Here is a 14,564-nt window from a genome sequence, read left to right on the forward strand (position 1 = left end):
CTGTGTAATTAAATGTTCTGCATGAACAGAATACAAGTTTTCACTGCACCTCAGTACATGTGACAATAATAAACCAATACCAGTACAGGTGGGGGGAGCAAACATAAGGAAAGTTGGATCTTACTGAATGATGGAACCGACTTGAAGGGCCAAATGGCCTACCCCTGACAATCTTATAGTATCTGAGGCTAACAAGCCAAAGTGATTTCTTATGAAGCTCAGCAGGTCAGGCAGCACATATGGAAAGGAGTCAACAGTCAATGGTTTGGGCTGAGACCCTTCCTAAAATGTTGAGTATTCCTCTCCTTAGATGCTGCTTGATCTGCTGAGTTCCTCCAGCATATTGTGCTTGTTGCTCTGGGTATCCAGGATCTATAGAATCTCTTGGGTTCTTACGAAGTTCTCTACTTGTTCCATCACCAGACCTCTCACGGTTATTCCTGGGACTATACTGCAGCACCACCACGCTACTGCTGGCTAAGCAGGGCTCAGAGCAAATAGCTCTGAAGTGGAGACACTCTTTGGAGGAGCTGGATATCACTGGTCAGTGCTACAAAGAGAAGGACCTTGAGTTAGCCATGGGGATCCTGGCAGGGACTGAGGGCAATGTCATCCTACGCTCCCTCAACCTGGCTGGGACAAAAGTCACCCTGGATGCAATCAGGTACTCATCATTGAAATACTCACCTTTGCTATATTGTCGATCTGAAGTGTGAAAAGACCAATTAATATCACATAGAATATAGAATAGTACAGCACATTACAGGCCCTTCAGCCCACAATATTGTGCTGATCCTTAAACCCTGCCTCCCATATATCCCCCCCACCTTAAGTCCATATACCTCCATATACCTGTCTAGTCTCTTAAATTTCACTAGTGTATCTGCCTCCATCACTGACTCAGGCAGTGCATTCCACGCACCAACCACTCTCTGAGTGAAAAGCCTTCCTCTAATATCCCCCTTGAACTTCCCAGCCCTTACCTTAAAGCCATGTCCTCTTGTACTGAGCAGTGGTGCCCATTTGTAAGCCGAAATGTCGTAAAGTGAAGAAGCAATTAATTTATATGTGAAAATTTTTTGAGCGTTCCCAGACCCAAAAAATAACCTACCAAATCATACCAAATAACACATAAAACCTAAAATAACATGAACATATAGTAAAAGCAGGAATGGTATGATAAATATATTAAGTAGAAATATTTTATGTACAATGTAGTTTCACTTATCAAAAGTGGGAAGACAGCGAGCTGAAATTGATTTGGAGAAAAAAATCGGCACGTACACGCATGCGTGCACAACTGCCCACACGAGGCTTCACAGTCATGGTAGTCTTTCTCGGGGTAAACACACATATAAAGTAGGCATTTTTTTTTCGTAAAAGCGAAAATCCTCTTTGGTTAGCAAAATCAGGTACTAATGTAGATCTTTTGTAACAGTGAACTGTCGTAAGGTGAACGTTTGAAAAACAGGGGCCACTTGTACACCTCTATCATGTCTCCCCTCATCCTCCTTCTCGCCAGAGAGTAAAGCCCTAGCTCCCTTAATCTCTGATCATAATCCATGCTCTCTAAACCAGACAGCATCCTGGTAGATCTCCTCTGTACCCTTTCCAATGTTTCCACATCCTCCCTATAGTGAGGCGACCAGAACTGGACACAGTACTCGAAGTGTGGCCTAACCAGAGTTTTTCAGAGCTGCATCATTACCCCGCGACTCTTAAACACTATCCCTTGACTTATGAAAGCTACCACTTCATAATCTTTCTTAACTACTCTATCCAACTGTGAGGGAACTTTCAGAGATCTGTGGACATGTACCCCCAGATCCATCTGCTCCTCCACACTTCCAGGTATCCTGCCATTTACTTTGTACTCTGCCTTGGATTTGTCCTTCCAAAGTGTACCACCTCACACTTCTCTGGGTTGAACTCCATCTGCCACTTCTCAGCCCACTTCTGCATAGACTACAGAACACCACAACACAGTACAGGCCCTTCAGCCCATGATGTGGTGTGACTTTTTAATGTGCTTTTTAAGATCAGTCTAATCCTTCTCTTCCACATAGCCCTCCATTTTTAAACATAGAAGAGGCACTTCAGCCCACAATGTTTTGCCAAACCAGCTAAAAAACAAATCAGAAATGCCCAAACACTAATCCCTCCTACCTACACCAGTAAAAAATCTTTCTCCTCACATCCAATTTGAATCTACCCCCCTCACTCTCAAGGCACGTCCTCTAGTATTAGACATTTTAATTCTGAGAAACAGATGCTCTCTGTCTACTCTAAGTCTCTCATAATCTTAAAAACTTCTATCAGATCTCTTCTCTGCTGCTCCAGAGAAAACAACACATTTATCTAGCCTGTCATTGATAGCACATGCCCTCTAAACTAGGCAGAATCCTGGTAAACATCTTCTACACCCTTTCCAAAGCCTCGACATCCTTCCTATAGTGGGGCGAACAGAATTGTACGCAATACTCCGTGTGGCCTAACCAGAGTTTTATAAAGTTACCTCTTGACTTTTGAACTCAGTGCCTTGACTAATAAAAGCAAGCATTCCATATGACACCTTAATCAAGCTGTGTAGCTTAATTCTATATTCTCACTGTATAGGACCTCTTCCCCCTTTCTGCTAATGTAATTGCTGCCACCCTCCCCACTGAGAATATCCTGCAGGTGCTCTGATATGTCCTGGATCCTAGCAAATTAGCCATTTCCACCTAGGAAAGTGTCTCTGGTTGTCCACCCGATCTATGTCTCATATCATCTTGTACACTTTTATCAGGTCACTTCTCATCCTCATTTGCTCCAAAGTGAAAAGCCCTAGCTCTCTGAACCTTGCCTCATGTGTCATGCTCTCTAATCTAGGAATATCCTGGTAATCTCCTCTGCACCCTCTTTAAAGCTCCCTATACTGAGGCACCCAGAACCGAACACAATACTCCCAAGTGTGGTCTAATCAAAGTTCAAAGTAAATTTATTATCAAAGTACATATTTATCAACATATACAACTCTGAGATTCATTCTCTTGCGGGCATACTCAGTAAATCCAATAACCATAATAGAATCAATGAAAGACCACACTAACAGGAAGGACAAACAGTGTTTAAAAGGCAAATTTCAAAAAAAACCCCGGAAATAATAATAAATATATAAATAATGAATATCGAGAACATGAGATGAAGCGTTTTTGAAAGTGAGTCCATAAGTTATGGGAACAGTTCAGTGCTAGGGTGAGTGAAGTTATCTCCTCTGGTTCTAGAGCCTGATGGTTGAGGAGCAATAACTGTTCCTCAACCCAATGGTGTGTGTCCTGAGACTCCTGTACCACCTTCCTGATGGCAGCAGTGAGAACAGAGCATGGCATGGGTGGCGGCAGTCCTTGAAGGTACTGCTTTCCTGCAACAGTGCTCTGTGTAGATGTGCTCAGTGGTTGGGAGGGCCATACCCGTGATGGACTGGACCATATTCACTACTTTTTGTAGGATTTTCCACGCAAGGGTGTTCTATATCAGCCTGTGACGCAGCCAGTCAATATACTCTCCACTGCACATCTATGCCAAATGTTCGCAAACTTCTAAGTGGAGGTACTGCCATGCTTTCTATGTAAAGGCATTTACGTACTATTTTTAATGAGATCTCCTCTCATTCTTCTAAACTCCAGCTAGAACAGCCATCAAATACTCCCAATACATTAACCCTTTCATTTCCAGGATAATTCTCATGAACCTCCTCTTGACCTTCTCAAACGCCATCACATTCTTTCTTAGATAAAGGGCCTAAAACTGCTCACGATACTCCAAGTGCAGTCTGACCAATGCCTTAGAAACCTCAGCATTACATCCTTGCTTTTATATTCTAGTCCTCTCCTAATGAATGTTAACATTGCATTTGTCTTCTTTATGGATATTTCACTATACATGTGACAAAGTTAACCTTTTCTTAACTCAGTTCAAAGGTCAAGTTTAATGTCAGATAAATGTATACAATATACATCCTGAAATCACAAAAGCATTCAGTCTAATTAAATCTTCCTTTCCATTTAGAGTCCCTGCAAGCAGAGCCTGCCTTTAGTAGCTGCTCATTACCACAGTTCTCTCCGGAAATTTTTCTGTTTGTTGCTTTTGGTCTGTGGAGAGAGGTTTAATTTTTCTTTCTCTGTTCTCCAGGGTAGTGGTGAGTGGCTGCTCGCAACTCAGCTACCTGAACCTTACATCTTGTCGCTGTCTGCCCCGGGGCCTAAAGCGCATCTACCGAGGCCAGGATGAGATCAGCCAGTTCATCAACCGCTTGCTGAACGGCAGTGTGGGGGAGCAGCAGCCCGCTGGGAACCACAGGTCGCAGGGGGAGGCCGACAACTAAAGGCTCTGCTCATGAGACACCAGGAACAGCCGCAGTCCACTGGGAGAAACAAAGGGTGGTGTAATAGGCTTGCCTTCGTAAAGCTCTTAATGTCCGGCTCCTTCCTTAAAGTTCAAAGCACAATCAATAAATAAAGCAAAAAAATATACCAACTGCACCGTGCCGGGGCCTGGGACTGCTGAGATGTATTCTAGGTCAGCTGAGACACCATACAGGTTGGAGTCAACCTGGGCTGCGGTCTGCAGCATTTATTGTTTCAAACTGAGCCTGGGCTGAAGTCAATTTGCTGCAAAACACTCAAAAGAATTACTGATTCCTGATTTGCATTTTGAGCAGTCCATATGACGTGTTCTGAGCCTGCAGTTTGAAGGTGCCTTGTGAGGGAGCTGGGCAGACGTTGCAAGGCAGATGCACTCATAAAGGAAGCTTGGGTAAATCGGATGTTAAGGGGAACAGGTTTGGGCAGTTGAGGGTTTTCTGAGGCAAGATGTGATCATGAACTGCAGTGTGACAGTGAGAGATGAACTCCCACTCTTAGACCAGGGAACTGGTTCACACTCCGTCAGTCACTGAATGTAAATTAAGCCTTGACTGTGGAGAGTAGCCATCTGTATATAGTTAAACAGTTTGGACTAGGCACTAGAGGAGATAAAAAATCTATTGCCTTAAGGTTTTTCCATTTCCTTTACATTCCCCCCGACCCCAGCATCATAAGTGTTGCAGTCCACTCTCCAAGGTACTCTGATGGTTTTCCAGATTGTGCCTTAGCTGGGCGGGTCTTTTAATTTTACTTCCTTGTAAGGAACTCCTTGTTTGCTCTTTTTCTTGGAGCATGCCTGTAATCACTCACTTTTTGGTGTTTGTATTTTAAGATGGACTGTGTGGTGCCACATGATGCAGTTTCTTACTTCCTGGCGTCATGTAGAACTTGCCCCAGTCTTCTCATTGATGTACTGATTAAGGACCTAGTCAAAGGAACTGGTTCCAATTGTCCTAATCGTTGAGTATTGGGATACAATATTAATGTTCAGTGAACTGCTGCGTGGAAATAACATAGAAAAGCACAGCACATTACAGGCTCTTCAGCCCACAACCTATCAACCTACTCCTTTCGCTCCTACATAGCCCTTTATTTTCTATCATCCCTGTGCTTATCTAAGGGTCTCTAATGTATCTGCCTCTTCCACCAACCCTGATAGGGCATTCCATAGACCTACCACTCTGTTTTAAAAAAACACAAACAAGCAAACAATCTGACATCCCTCTATACTTTCCTCCAGTCACCTTAAAATTAAGCCCCCTTATATTAACCATTTCTACCTGTCCTTTCTCTCAATGCCTTTAGCATCCTGTACACCTCCAGCAAGTCACTTCTCATCAACCCCCCACACCAAAGAGAAAAGCCCTACCTCACTCAACCTATCCTCATTAGACATGCTCTCTGATCCAGGCAGCATCTCTTCTGTTTTCTATCTAAAAACTCCACATCTGTATTTGTATTATATCCATGGCTAATGGCCCAAGCCTAGCAGAAAACCTTGGAAAATGGCACCAGTCAGAATCCTGCATATTCTGGGGCTCTTTGCATACACGGCAGGGACTTTTCATCAGCTAACATCAAGGGTCCAGAAACACACTTAGTGTTGCCTAGGCCGGGATTCCAAAGCCTATTTTAAAACCATGGTAATCGTCACTGTAACTGAGTCGATGTCAGCTCATTGCACCTGCTCATTCAGAACATAGGCAGTTTCCATGTAACCATCTTTCCCTCACCAAAATCTAGAGGGAAAGGCTTAAGATGAGGGGAAAGATTTTAAAAGTGACCTGCGAGGTGACTTCTTCACTGGGGTTGGTAAGTATATGGAATGAGGTGTGAGAGGAAGCAGGTATATTAACATTTGGATTGGGATTGTTTAGAGCAAGTGTACCCATCCTAGGGTCCATGGACCCCTCTGTTAATGGGTAGGGGTTCCATAGCATAATAACAGTTGGGAACTCCTGGTTTAGAAGGATGTGGGCTAAACATCGGCAAATGGAACTAACTTGGTGTGGGCATAGATGTGTTGGATTGAAGGGCCTGGTTCTGTGCTGAATTACTCTAATAGAAGCGGGAAGTGCATACATTGATCTCGCTTGTATACCTGAAGTAGGGATGTGCATTGTGAAATGTGCAATTCCTGCACACTGGTATGAGCTCTTTGGTTTTCTGATTCAGGGCTATTACTAATAACCTTGTAAAATGCTCTTGTTTTTTTAACCCTGTTATTGCATGGAGTGGTTGTTAAGTGCAGTCACAGTAATCAGTTGAAGGTCAACCTACCCAAGGTCCCACTACAGAGGCAGGCATTTTGTTCAGTCCATAGGGTGGGGAGCAGGTAACTTGCATTTGTTCTGCTCATTCAAGACTCTTCAGGCCTGCACCATTCAACCTCTACCCCCGTGCACTGTATAGGTATTGTCATAAGTACCGTCCTCCACAGGTGCAACTAGTCACCTGGTCTGGGCCAGAGACCTGCTTTAATCAGGAGCTCCTTCCTTTTTGATGAGTACATATTGAGAAACTGATGACTGCCTTTCTATGTTGTGAAAGGGAAAGCATTGCCCTTTGCTGTGGTGCTTAAATCATGGTTTATTACAAAAAAATGTGAATTTTTAACTATTGTGATGAAACATTTGGGGGCTTTTGCCAGCTTTCGGTCTCAGGAAAAGGTGCCTTTTCTCAGCTGGGCCACAGCCTCAGCATGGGGATAAGTTGGATTCTCACTGCAGCTGCTGAGCTTGGCCAAGTCAGACATGTGGGTCTTTCCACTGATCTCTGTGACCCAGCTGAAGCTCTTCCCACTCCTGGTCTAACAACCCAGTGAGCAAACTCCTTTACTTGGTGGGTGTGTTCCACTGGTCAGTGTTTAATAGCAGGAGGTATAATCCCAACAAGTAGTTTTCTACTCTGGTGGTGGGGGGTGTCACAGGAAGCAACAACTCATCAGCAACTGATAAACCAGTGCCTGGTGCTTTAACAAGCTGGCAAATACTTTTATCTTATGAAAATGTTTTTGGACTTTTATTGATAGTGGTCATAAACTACTGCTATATGCAAGTGTGGACATGCAATAAAATATTTGTTGAAGCCAATGTTTATTCTTTTTGCTGTTGCAAACGAGTATTGTGATTTATAATTTTAACAAACCATAAATGAAATTATAAAAGATTTAAGAACAAATTTGTGTGATGCCAGTTTGTTTATGACAATGGATCCTTAAGATTGTCATAGCTGGTGGGGATGCTCCCAATGAGTACGTCTCAAATAGCCTCTGACATCCAAGTCCAGCGCCTGGCCTTCATGCATAGCTTAGCTGCTTCTACTGACAGGAGGAAGAGCAAAGGCAAGTTACTGGTGCCTTAAAACCAATCACTTCAGGCAGATGGGACTTGTCAGCTGTGGTTGACATCTATCTAAAAGGAAAACACTGATCTCAAACCTCAAGCTTCAGGAGTAAACACAGAGCTGGAGTCAGAGTTTTATGCTGAGTTCACCGCTGACCAGCAACTCCTGCAACACCACTGGTGCCAAACTGTATAGGCATCTGCTGTTCCTTTAATGGCATATAACTAGGTGCCACCATTCTTCATTACTCTCCTAACAAAGGCCATCATACCCTTTGCCTTCCTCATTGCAACATTCATGCACCTGTTAGCTCTGAGATTTTTTGTTTCAAGCTACTCAGGGTCCTTGGATATTCCAGCCTGTTTAATAAATACACTGCTTTTCAGTTTTGTGCACCAAAGTATTTTATTGCAGCTGACATATTCTCAAAAGTATATTATCAATAATGTATATGTTAGCATTTACTATCTTGAGATTCATTCTCTTGTAAGCATACACGGGAAAATACAGGAACAATAGAATTTACAAAAAATACATACATTGCCTACAAAAGGTGTTTGCACCAACCCCCCCCCCCCCAAAGTTCTCAGGTTTTATTGTTTTACAACATTGACTCGGATTTAATTTGGCTTTTTTGACACTGATCAACAGAAAAACTACTTTCGTGTCAAAATGAAAACAGGACTACAAAGTGATCTAAATTAATTACCCCAATTTTTATAGGCACTGTAAACAGACAACCCTTGTGCAAAAGACAAACTGCAAATAAAAACACATGTTGTTAAAAAATCCTTGAAAAATGAGTGTCAGTTGTGGAATCAATTCAGAGTTGTGATAAATGAAGTTATAGTGTTTCTGAACCTGGTGGTGAGGGAGCCAAGGCTGCTGCACCTCCTGGATGGTTGGTTTTGCTGTGATACACCGGTTCAGTTAGTTCCACATCCCCATGATGTCCTCTTGCATTCTCTCTACTTAAAATGACATGTCGATTTGTCTCATCAGAAAACCTTGAAACATAACAATTGATATTAGAGTAGATTAAAGGGTCAGCACACCATTGTGGGCTGAAGGGCCTGTAACAGTGCTGTTATGTTCTATTATGGTAAAGGTTAACCATCATAGCTGCCCACCCAAGTTTCCAGTGTATCTATTTTGATTTGATCAGTGAATGTGAAATTAAAGCACATCAAAGCAACAAACAGAAATGGGAGACTGGAAGACTGTTCTGCTGAACACCTACGCTCGGTCCGCCAGAGAAAGCAGGATCTCCCAGTGGCCACACATTTTAATTCCATGGCCCATTCCCATTCTGATATGTCTATCCATGGCCTCCTCTACTTTCAATATGAAGCCACACTCAGGTTGGAGGAACAACACCTTAATATCGGCTGGGTAGCCTCCAACCTGATGGCATGAACATTGACTTATCTAACTTCCGTTAATGCCCCTCCTCCCCTTCTTACTCCATCCCTGACATATTTAGTTGTTTGCCTGTTCTCCATCTCCCTCTGGTACTTTACCCCCCCTCCTTTCTTTCTCCTGAGGCCTCCCGTCCCATGATCCTTTCCCTTCTCCAGCTCTGTATCACTTTCGCCAATCACCTTTCCTGCTCTTAGCTTCATCCCACCCCCTCCGGCCTTCTCCTATCATTTCGCATTTCCCACTCCCCACACTAGTTTCAAATCTCTTACTATCTTTCCTTTCAGTTAGTCCTGACAATACACAATAGACAGTAGGTGCAGGAGTAGGCCATTCGGCCCTTCTAGCTAGCACCACCATTCACTGTGATCATGGCTGATCATACACAATCAGTACCCCGTTCCTGCCCTCTCCCCATATCCCTTGATCCTACTTATCTATAAGAGCTCTATCTAACTCTCTTGAATATGCATCCAGAGACTTGGCCTCCACTGCCTTCTGGGACAGAGCATTCCACATATCCACCACTCTCTGGGTGAAAAAGTTTTTCCACATCTCTGTTCTAAATGGCCTACCCCTTATTCTTAAACTGTGGCCTCTAGTTCTGGACTCACCCATCAGTGGGAACATGCTTCCTGCCTCCAGTCTGTCCAATCCCTTAATAATCTTATATGTTTCAATCAGATCCCCTCTCATCCTTCTAAATTCCAATGTATACAAGCCCAGTCGCTCCAACCTTTCAACATATGACAGTCCTGCCATTCCGGGAATTAACCTTGTGAATCTACACTGCACTCCCTCAATAGCAAGAATGTCCTTCCTCAAATTTGGAGACCAAAACTGCACACAATACTCCAGGTGGGGTCTCACCAGGGCCCTGTGTAGCTGCAGAAGGACCTCTTTACTCCTGAGAAGGACCTCTTTACTCCTATACTCAATTCCTCTTGTTATAAAGGCCAGCATGCCATTAGCTTTCTTCACTGCCTGCTGTACCTGCATGCTTGCTTTCATTGACTGATGTACAAAAACACCTAGATCTCGTTGTACTTCCCCTTTTCCTAACTTGACTCCATTTAGATAGTAATCTGCCTTCCTGTTCTTGCCACCAAAGTGGATAACCTCACATTTATCCACATTAAACTGCATCTGCCATACATTTGCCCACTCACCCAACCTGTCCAAGTCACCCTGTATTCTCATAACATCCTCCTGACATTTCACACTGCCACCCAGCTTTGTGTCATCGGCAAATTTGCTAATGTTACTTTTAATCCCTTCATCTAAATCATTAATGTATATTGTAAACAGCTGCGGTCCCAGCACCGAACCTTGCGGTACCCCACTGGTCACAGCCTGCCATTCTGAAAGGGACCCATTAATCGCTACTCTGTTTCCTGTCAGCCAGCCAAATTTCAATCCCTGTCAGTACTCTGCCCCCAATACCATGTGCCCTAATTTTGCCCACTAATCTCCTATGTGGGACTTTATCAAAAGCTTTCTGGAAGTCCAGGTACACTACATCCACTGGCTCTCCCTTGTCCATTTTCATAGTTACATTCTCAAAAAACTCCAGAAGATTAGTCAAGCATGATTTTCCCCTCATAAATCCATGCTGACTCGGACTGATCCTTCTATTGCTATCCAAATGTGTCGTAATTCCTCTTTTATAATTGACTCCAGCATCTTTCCCACTGACGTCAGGCTAACCAGTCTATAATTCTCTGTTTTCTCTCTCCCTCCTTTCTTGAAAAGTGGGACATTAGCCACCCTCCAATCAGCAGGAACTGTTCTATAGAACATTGGAAAATGATTACCAATGTGTCCACAATTTCTAGAGCCACCGCTTTAAGTACCCTGGGATGCAGACCATCAGGTCCCGGGGACTTATCAGCCTTCAGACTCAACAGTCTATCCAACACTGTTTCTTGCCTAATATAAATTTCCTTCAATTCATCCTTTACCCTAGTTCTTTTGGCCACTATTACATCTGGGAGATTATTTGTGTCTTCCCTAATGAAAACAGATCCAAAGTACCTGTTTAAAGTACCTGACGAAGGGTCTCGGCCCAAAACATTGACAGTGCTTCTCCTTATAGATGCTGCCTGGCCTGCTGTGTTCCACCAGCATTTTGTGTGTGTTGTTTGAACAGAAATGGCAGTCTCCCACCACTAGGTGGCACACTTTAGAACAGAAATCACAGAACAGCACAGGAACAGACCCTGAAGCCAAATTAAACTAAATCTCTTCCACCTGTGCATAAATCATATCCCTCCATTTCCTGCATGTTTTGTTAACAGTCTCAACACCACAACCCCAGTACCCACCAATTTTTGTTTTTAAAAAAACTTGCCCCAAACATCTTAAGTTTCTCCCCCATTTCAACTCAAAAACATTTCCTCTAGTACTTAACATTTCTTCCATGAGTAAAAGATTCTATCTACTCCATGTTTTTTAATTTTATAAACTTGCATCAGGGTCACCCCTTAGCCTCTGAGACTCCAGAGGAAACAACCCATGTTTGTCAAACCTCTCACTCTCCAGTACACACAGCATCCTAGTAAGCTTCTTCCACACCCTTTCTTTCCAAAGCTCTTCTTTCCATCCTGTAATGAGGCAATCAGAATTGCACAATACTAATCAAACTTCTAGACCAGAAGACATAGGAGCAGAATTAGGCCATTCCATTGACTCAGCTCTGCCATTTTATTATGGCTGATTTACTATCCCTCTCAACCCCATTCTCTTGTCTTCTCCCCATAACCTTTGACACTAACTAATCAAGAACCTATCAATCTTCACGTCTGTGGCAGTGGCAAAAGAAATTCCTCCTCATCTGTTTTAAAGTGATGACCTTGTACAACTGCACCATGATTTCCCCTTATACTCAGAGTCCCAACTAGTGAAAGCAAACATGCAATACATCTTTACCATCCTATCTACTTGCATGATCACTTACAGGGAGTTTTGCGTTTGGACCAAAGGTCTCTCTGTGTATCAATGCTATTAAGGATCCTAGTGATAACTATACACTTTCCCCTTACATTTGATCTTCCACACTTGCCCATATTAAGTTCCACCTGCCATTTCTCCACTCATATCTGTAACAGATTTATCTTCTACTGTATCCTTTCAACAAAATACTACACTATCCACCGCTCCAATCTTTGTGTTGTCTGTAAAATAACTCACCCACCCATCTACACTTTTATCTAGAGCAACACAAAACAATGCTGGAGGAACTCAGCAGGTCAGAGAGCATCTCTGGACGGGAATACAACAGCCAACAGTTCAGGCTGAGACCATCCATCAAGACTGGAAAGGAAGGAATAGAAGCTGGCAGGTGATAGGCAAGTCCAGGTAACTGTGTGGGGAGGGGGATGAAGTAAGGAGGGAGGTGACAGGTGGAAGAGGTAAAGGGCTGAAGGAAGGAATTGAATATGAGAGAAGAGTGGACCAGTGGAGAAAAGGAAAAGGAGGTGCACCAGAGGAAGGAAATTTATTGCGTGTATATATAAAAGAAACAATCTATCTCAGTGCTGGGAGTGAGTGTGTCAGACCAATTGGAATACATTTCTACAATTTCCCTCATCTTTCATTTATTCATTATGAAAACATTGATGAGGGGTGTGATGACTGGTAAGTCCAATATAATGGAACCCAAAATGTATCCCCAGATCAGCAAGATTCCTTGGAGGCAGTTCAAACGTGGGCCGAATGTTAAGTTCTTTTGCTTGCAAATGTAAAATGGATCCAACTGTGAAATCTTACACTGAAGGAACTGGACAGCCAGCAGCACAGACCTGACTTGTTTGGCAATAGATTTGTAATCACTGCATGGAACTGTTGGAAAAACAAAAGACAGTACTGGATTTTGAGTTAAAGTCTCAATTTGGGAGAGAGGGGAGTTAATGATGGACCCAATTTTCAGGTCTCTGGTCCAAATGTTCAAAGTGCTCATACTCCAGAATCAATATCTCAATATCATGTAAACATACATCTCTGGTGTGGTCAGAATCAACGTGTCATGATTAGTATTTATAATTTAAATATTTAAAAATACCATTTAAGAGATAGTTTTCTATACCTCTTGAAGCTTTTGGCACTTATTGGATGGTGGGGAAGTTTAGGAGGGTCAAAGTTCATCGCAATTCTCGTTGCCATCCTCCGCTGTCATGGAAATAAAGAGTCTCATTCCGATTGGAAGGTGGTCTGTCAACCCAGCTAGCTGGGTAATAAAAGTAAATTCCTCCACTTCCTGTCACAAGAAATAAATTAACTCAATTACCAATCACCATAAGTCAGAATCAATGCCTCAATAATAAAGGAACAGATTTCATTACTTAGGATAATTAAGACAATAGTCATTGAATGGTCCCCAATATATCAAGATGGACCCTTGACCTCACAATCTACCTTGTTATGATCTTGTACCTTGTAGACTACCAGTACTGTACTTGCTCTGTAGCTGTCATAGAGTCACGTTAGTACAGAATGGAAAAAGACCTTTACACAGCATCCTCCCTGCCTGTGTTAGACCTGTGACTAACAAGGGAAGTCAAAGACAGCACTGAAGCAAAATCATCAAACTGCAAAAATAGAAACATAGAAAACCTACAATATAGGCCCTTCGGTCCACAATGCTGTGCTGAACATTTACTTTAGAAATTACCTAAGGTTACCCATTGCCCTCTATTTTCCCAAGCTCCATGTACTGTATCTATCCAGGAGTCTCTTAAAAGGCCCTATTGTATCCACCTCCACCACCATTGCCGGCAGCCCATTCCATGCACTCACCACTTTCTGCGTAAAAAAACCTACCCTGATATCTCCTCTGCACCTACTTCCAAGCACCTTAAAAGTGTGCCCTCTCATGTTATCCATTTCAGCCCTGGAGAAAAAGCCTCTGACTACCCACGATCAATGCCTCTCATAAACTTATAAACTCTATCAGGTCACCTCTCATCTTCAGTCGCTCCAAGGAGTAAAGGTCAAGTTCACTCAACCTATTCTCATAAGGCATGCACCCCAATCCAGGCAACATCCTCTACATGCTCCCTATGGTTTCCACATCCTTCCTGTAGTGAGGTGACCAGAACTGAGCACAGTACTCCAAGCGGGATCTGACCAGGGTCCTACATAGCTGCAACGTTACTTCTTGGCTCTTGAACTCAATCCCACGGTCAATGAAGGCCAATACACCGTACACCTTCTTAACCACAGAGCCAACCTGTGCAGCTGCATTGAATGCTCTATGGACTCATACCACAAGATCCCGCTGATCCTCCACACCGTCTAGAGTCTTAGCACTAATGCTAAATTCTGCCATCACATTTGACCTACCAAAATGAACCACCTCACACTTACCTGGGTAGAACCCCATCTGCCACTTCTCAG

At 43.1% G+C, this 14,564-nt stretch overlaps 2 protein-coding genes across 5 annotated transcripts in view; one reads left to right on the forward strand and one right to left on the reverse strand.

Moving 5' to 3' along the window:
* Positions 1 to 7,552, forward strand: part of fbxl6 (F-box and leucine-rich repeat protein 6) — a 60,881-nt gene extending 53,329 nt beyond the window's left edge. For all 4 annotated transcript variants that reach the window (XM_059971645.1, XM_059971646.1, XM_059971644.1 and 1 more), the window contains 2 exons: positions 424 to 664; positions 4,174 to 7,552. In XM_059971645.1, the coding sequence (XP_059827628.1) occupies positions 424 to 664; positions 4,174 to 4,366 (434 nt within the window). In that variant the 3' untranslated portion in view covers positions 4,367 to 7,552. The remainder of the gene's footprint in view (positions 1 to 423; positions 665 to 4,173) is intronic.
* A 171-nt stretch (positions 7,553 to 7,723) lies between these two features.
* The window catches only part of smpd5 (sphingomyelin phosphodiesterase 5), a 46,106-nt gene continuing 39,265 nt past the window's right edge, over positions 7,724 to 14,564 (reverse strand). The window contains exons 8-9 of the mRNA XM_059971642.1: positions 13,255 to 13,425; positions 7,724 to 8,758 (exon numbers count right to left, since the gene is read on the reverse strand). Of these exons, the coding sequence (XP_059827625.1) occupies positions 13,303 to 13,425 (123 nt within the window). The 3' untranslated portion in view covers positions 7,724 to 8,758; positions 13,255 to 13,302. The remainder of the gene's footprint in view (positions 8,759 to 13,254; positions 13,426 to 14,564) is intronic.

This window comes from Hypanus sabinus, chromosome 6 (assembly GCF_030144855.1).
Source record: "Hypanus sabinus isolate sHypSab1 chromosome 6, sHypSab1.hap1, whole genome shotgun sequence".
Taxonomy (NCBI): Eukaryota; Metazoa; Chordata; class Chondrichthyes; order Myliobatiformes; family Dasyatidae; genus Hypanus; species Hypanus sabinus.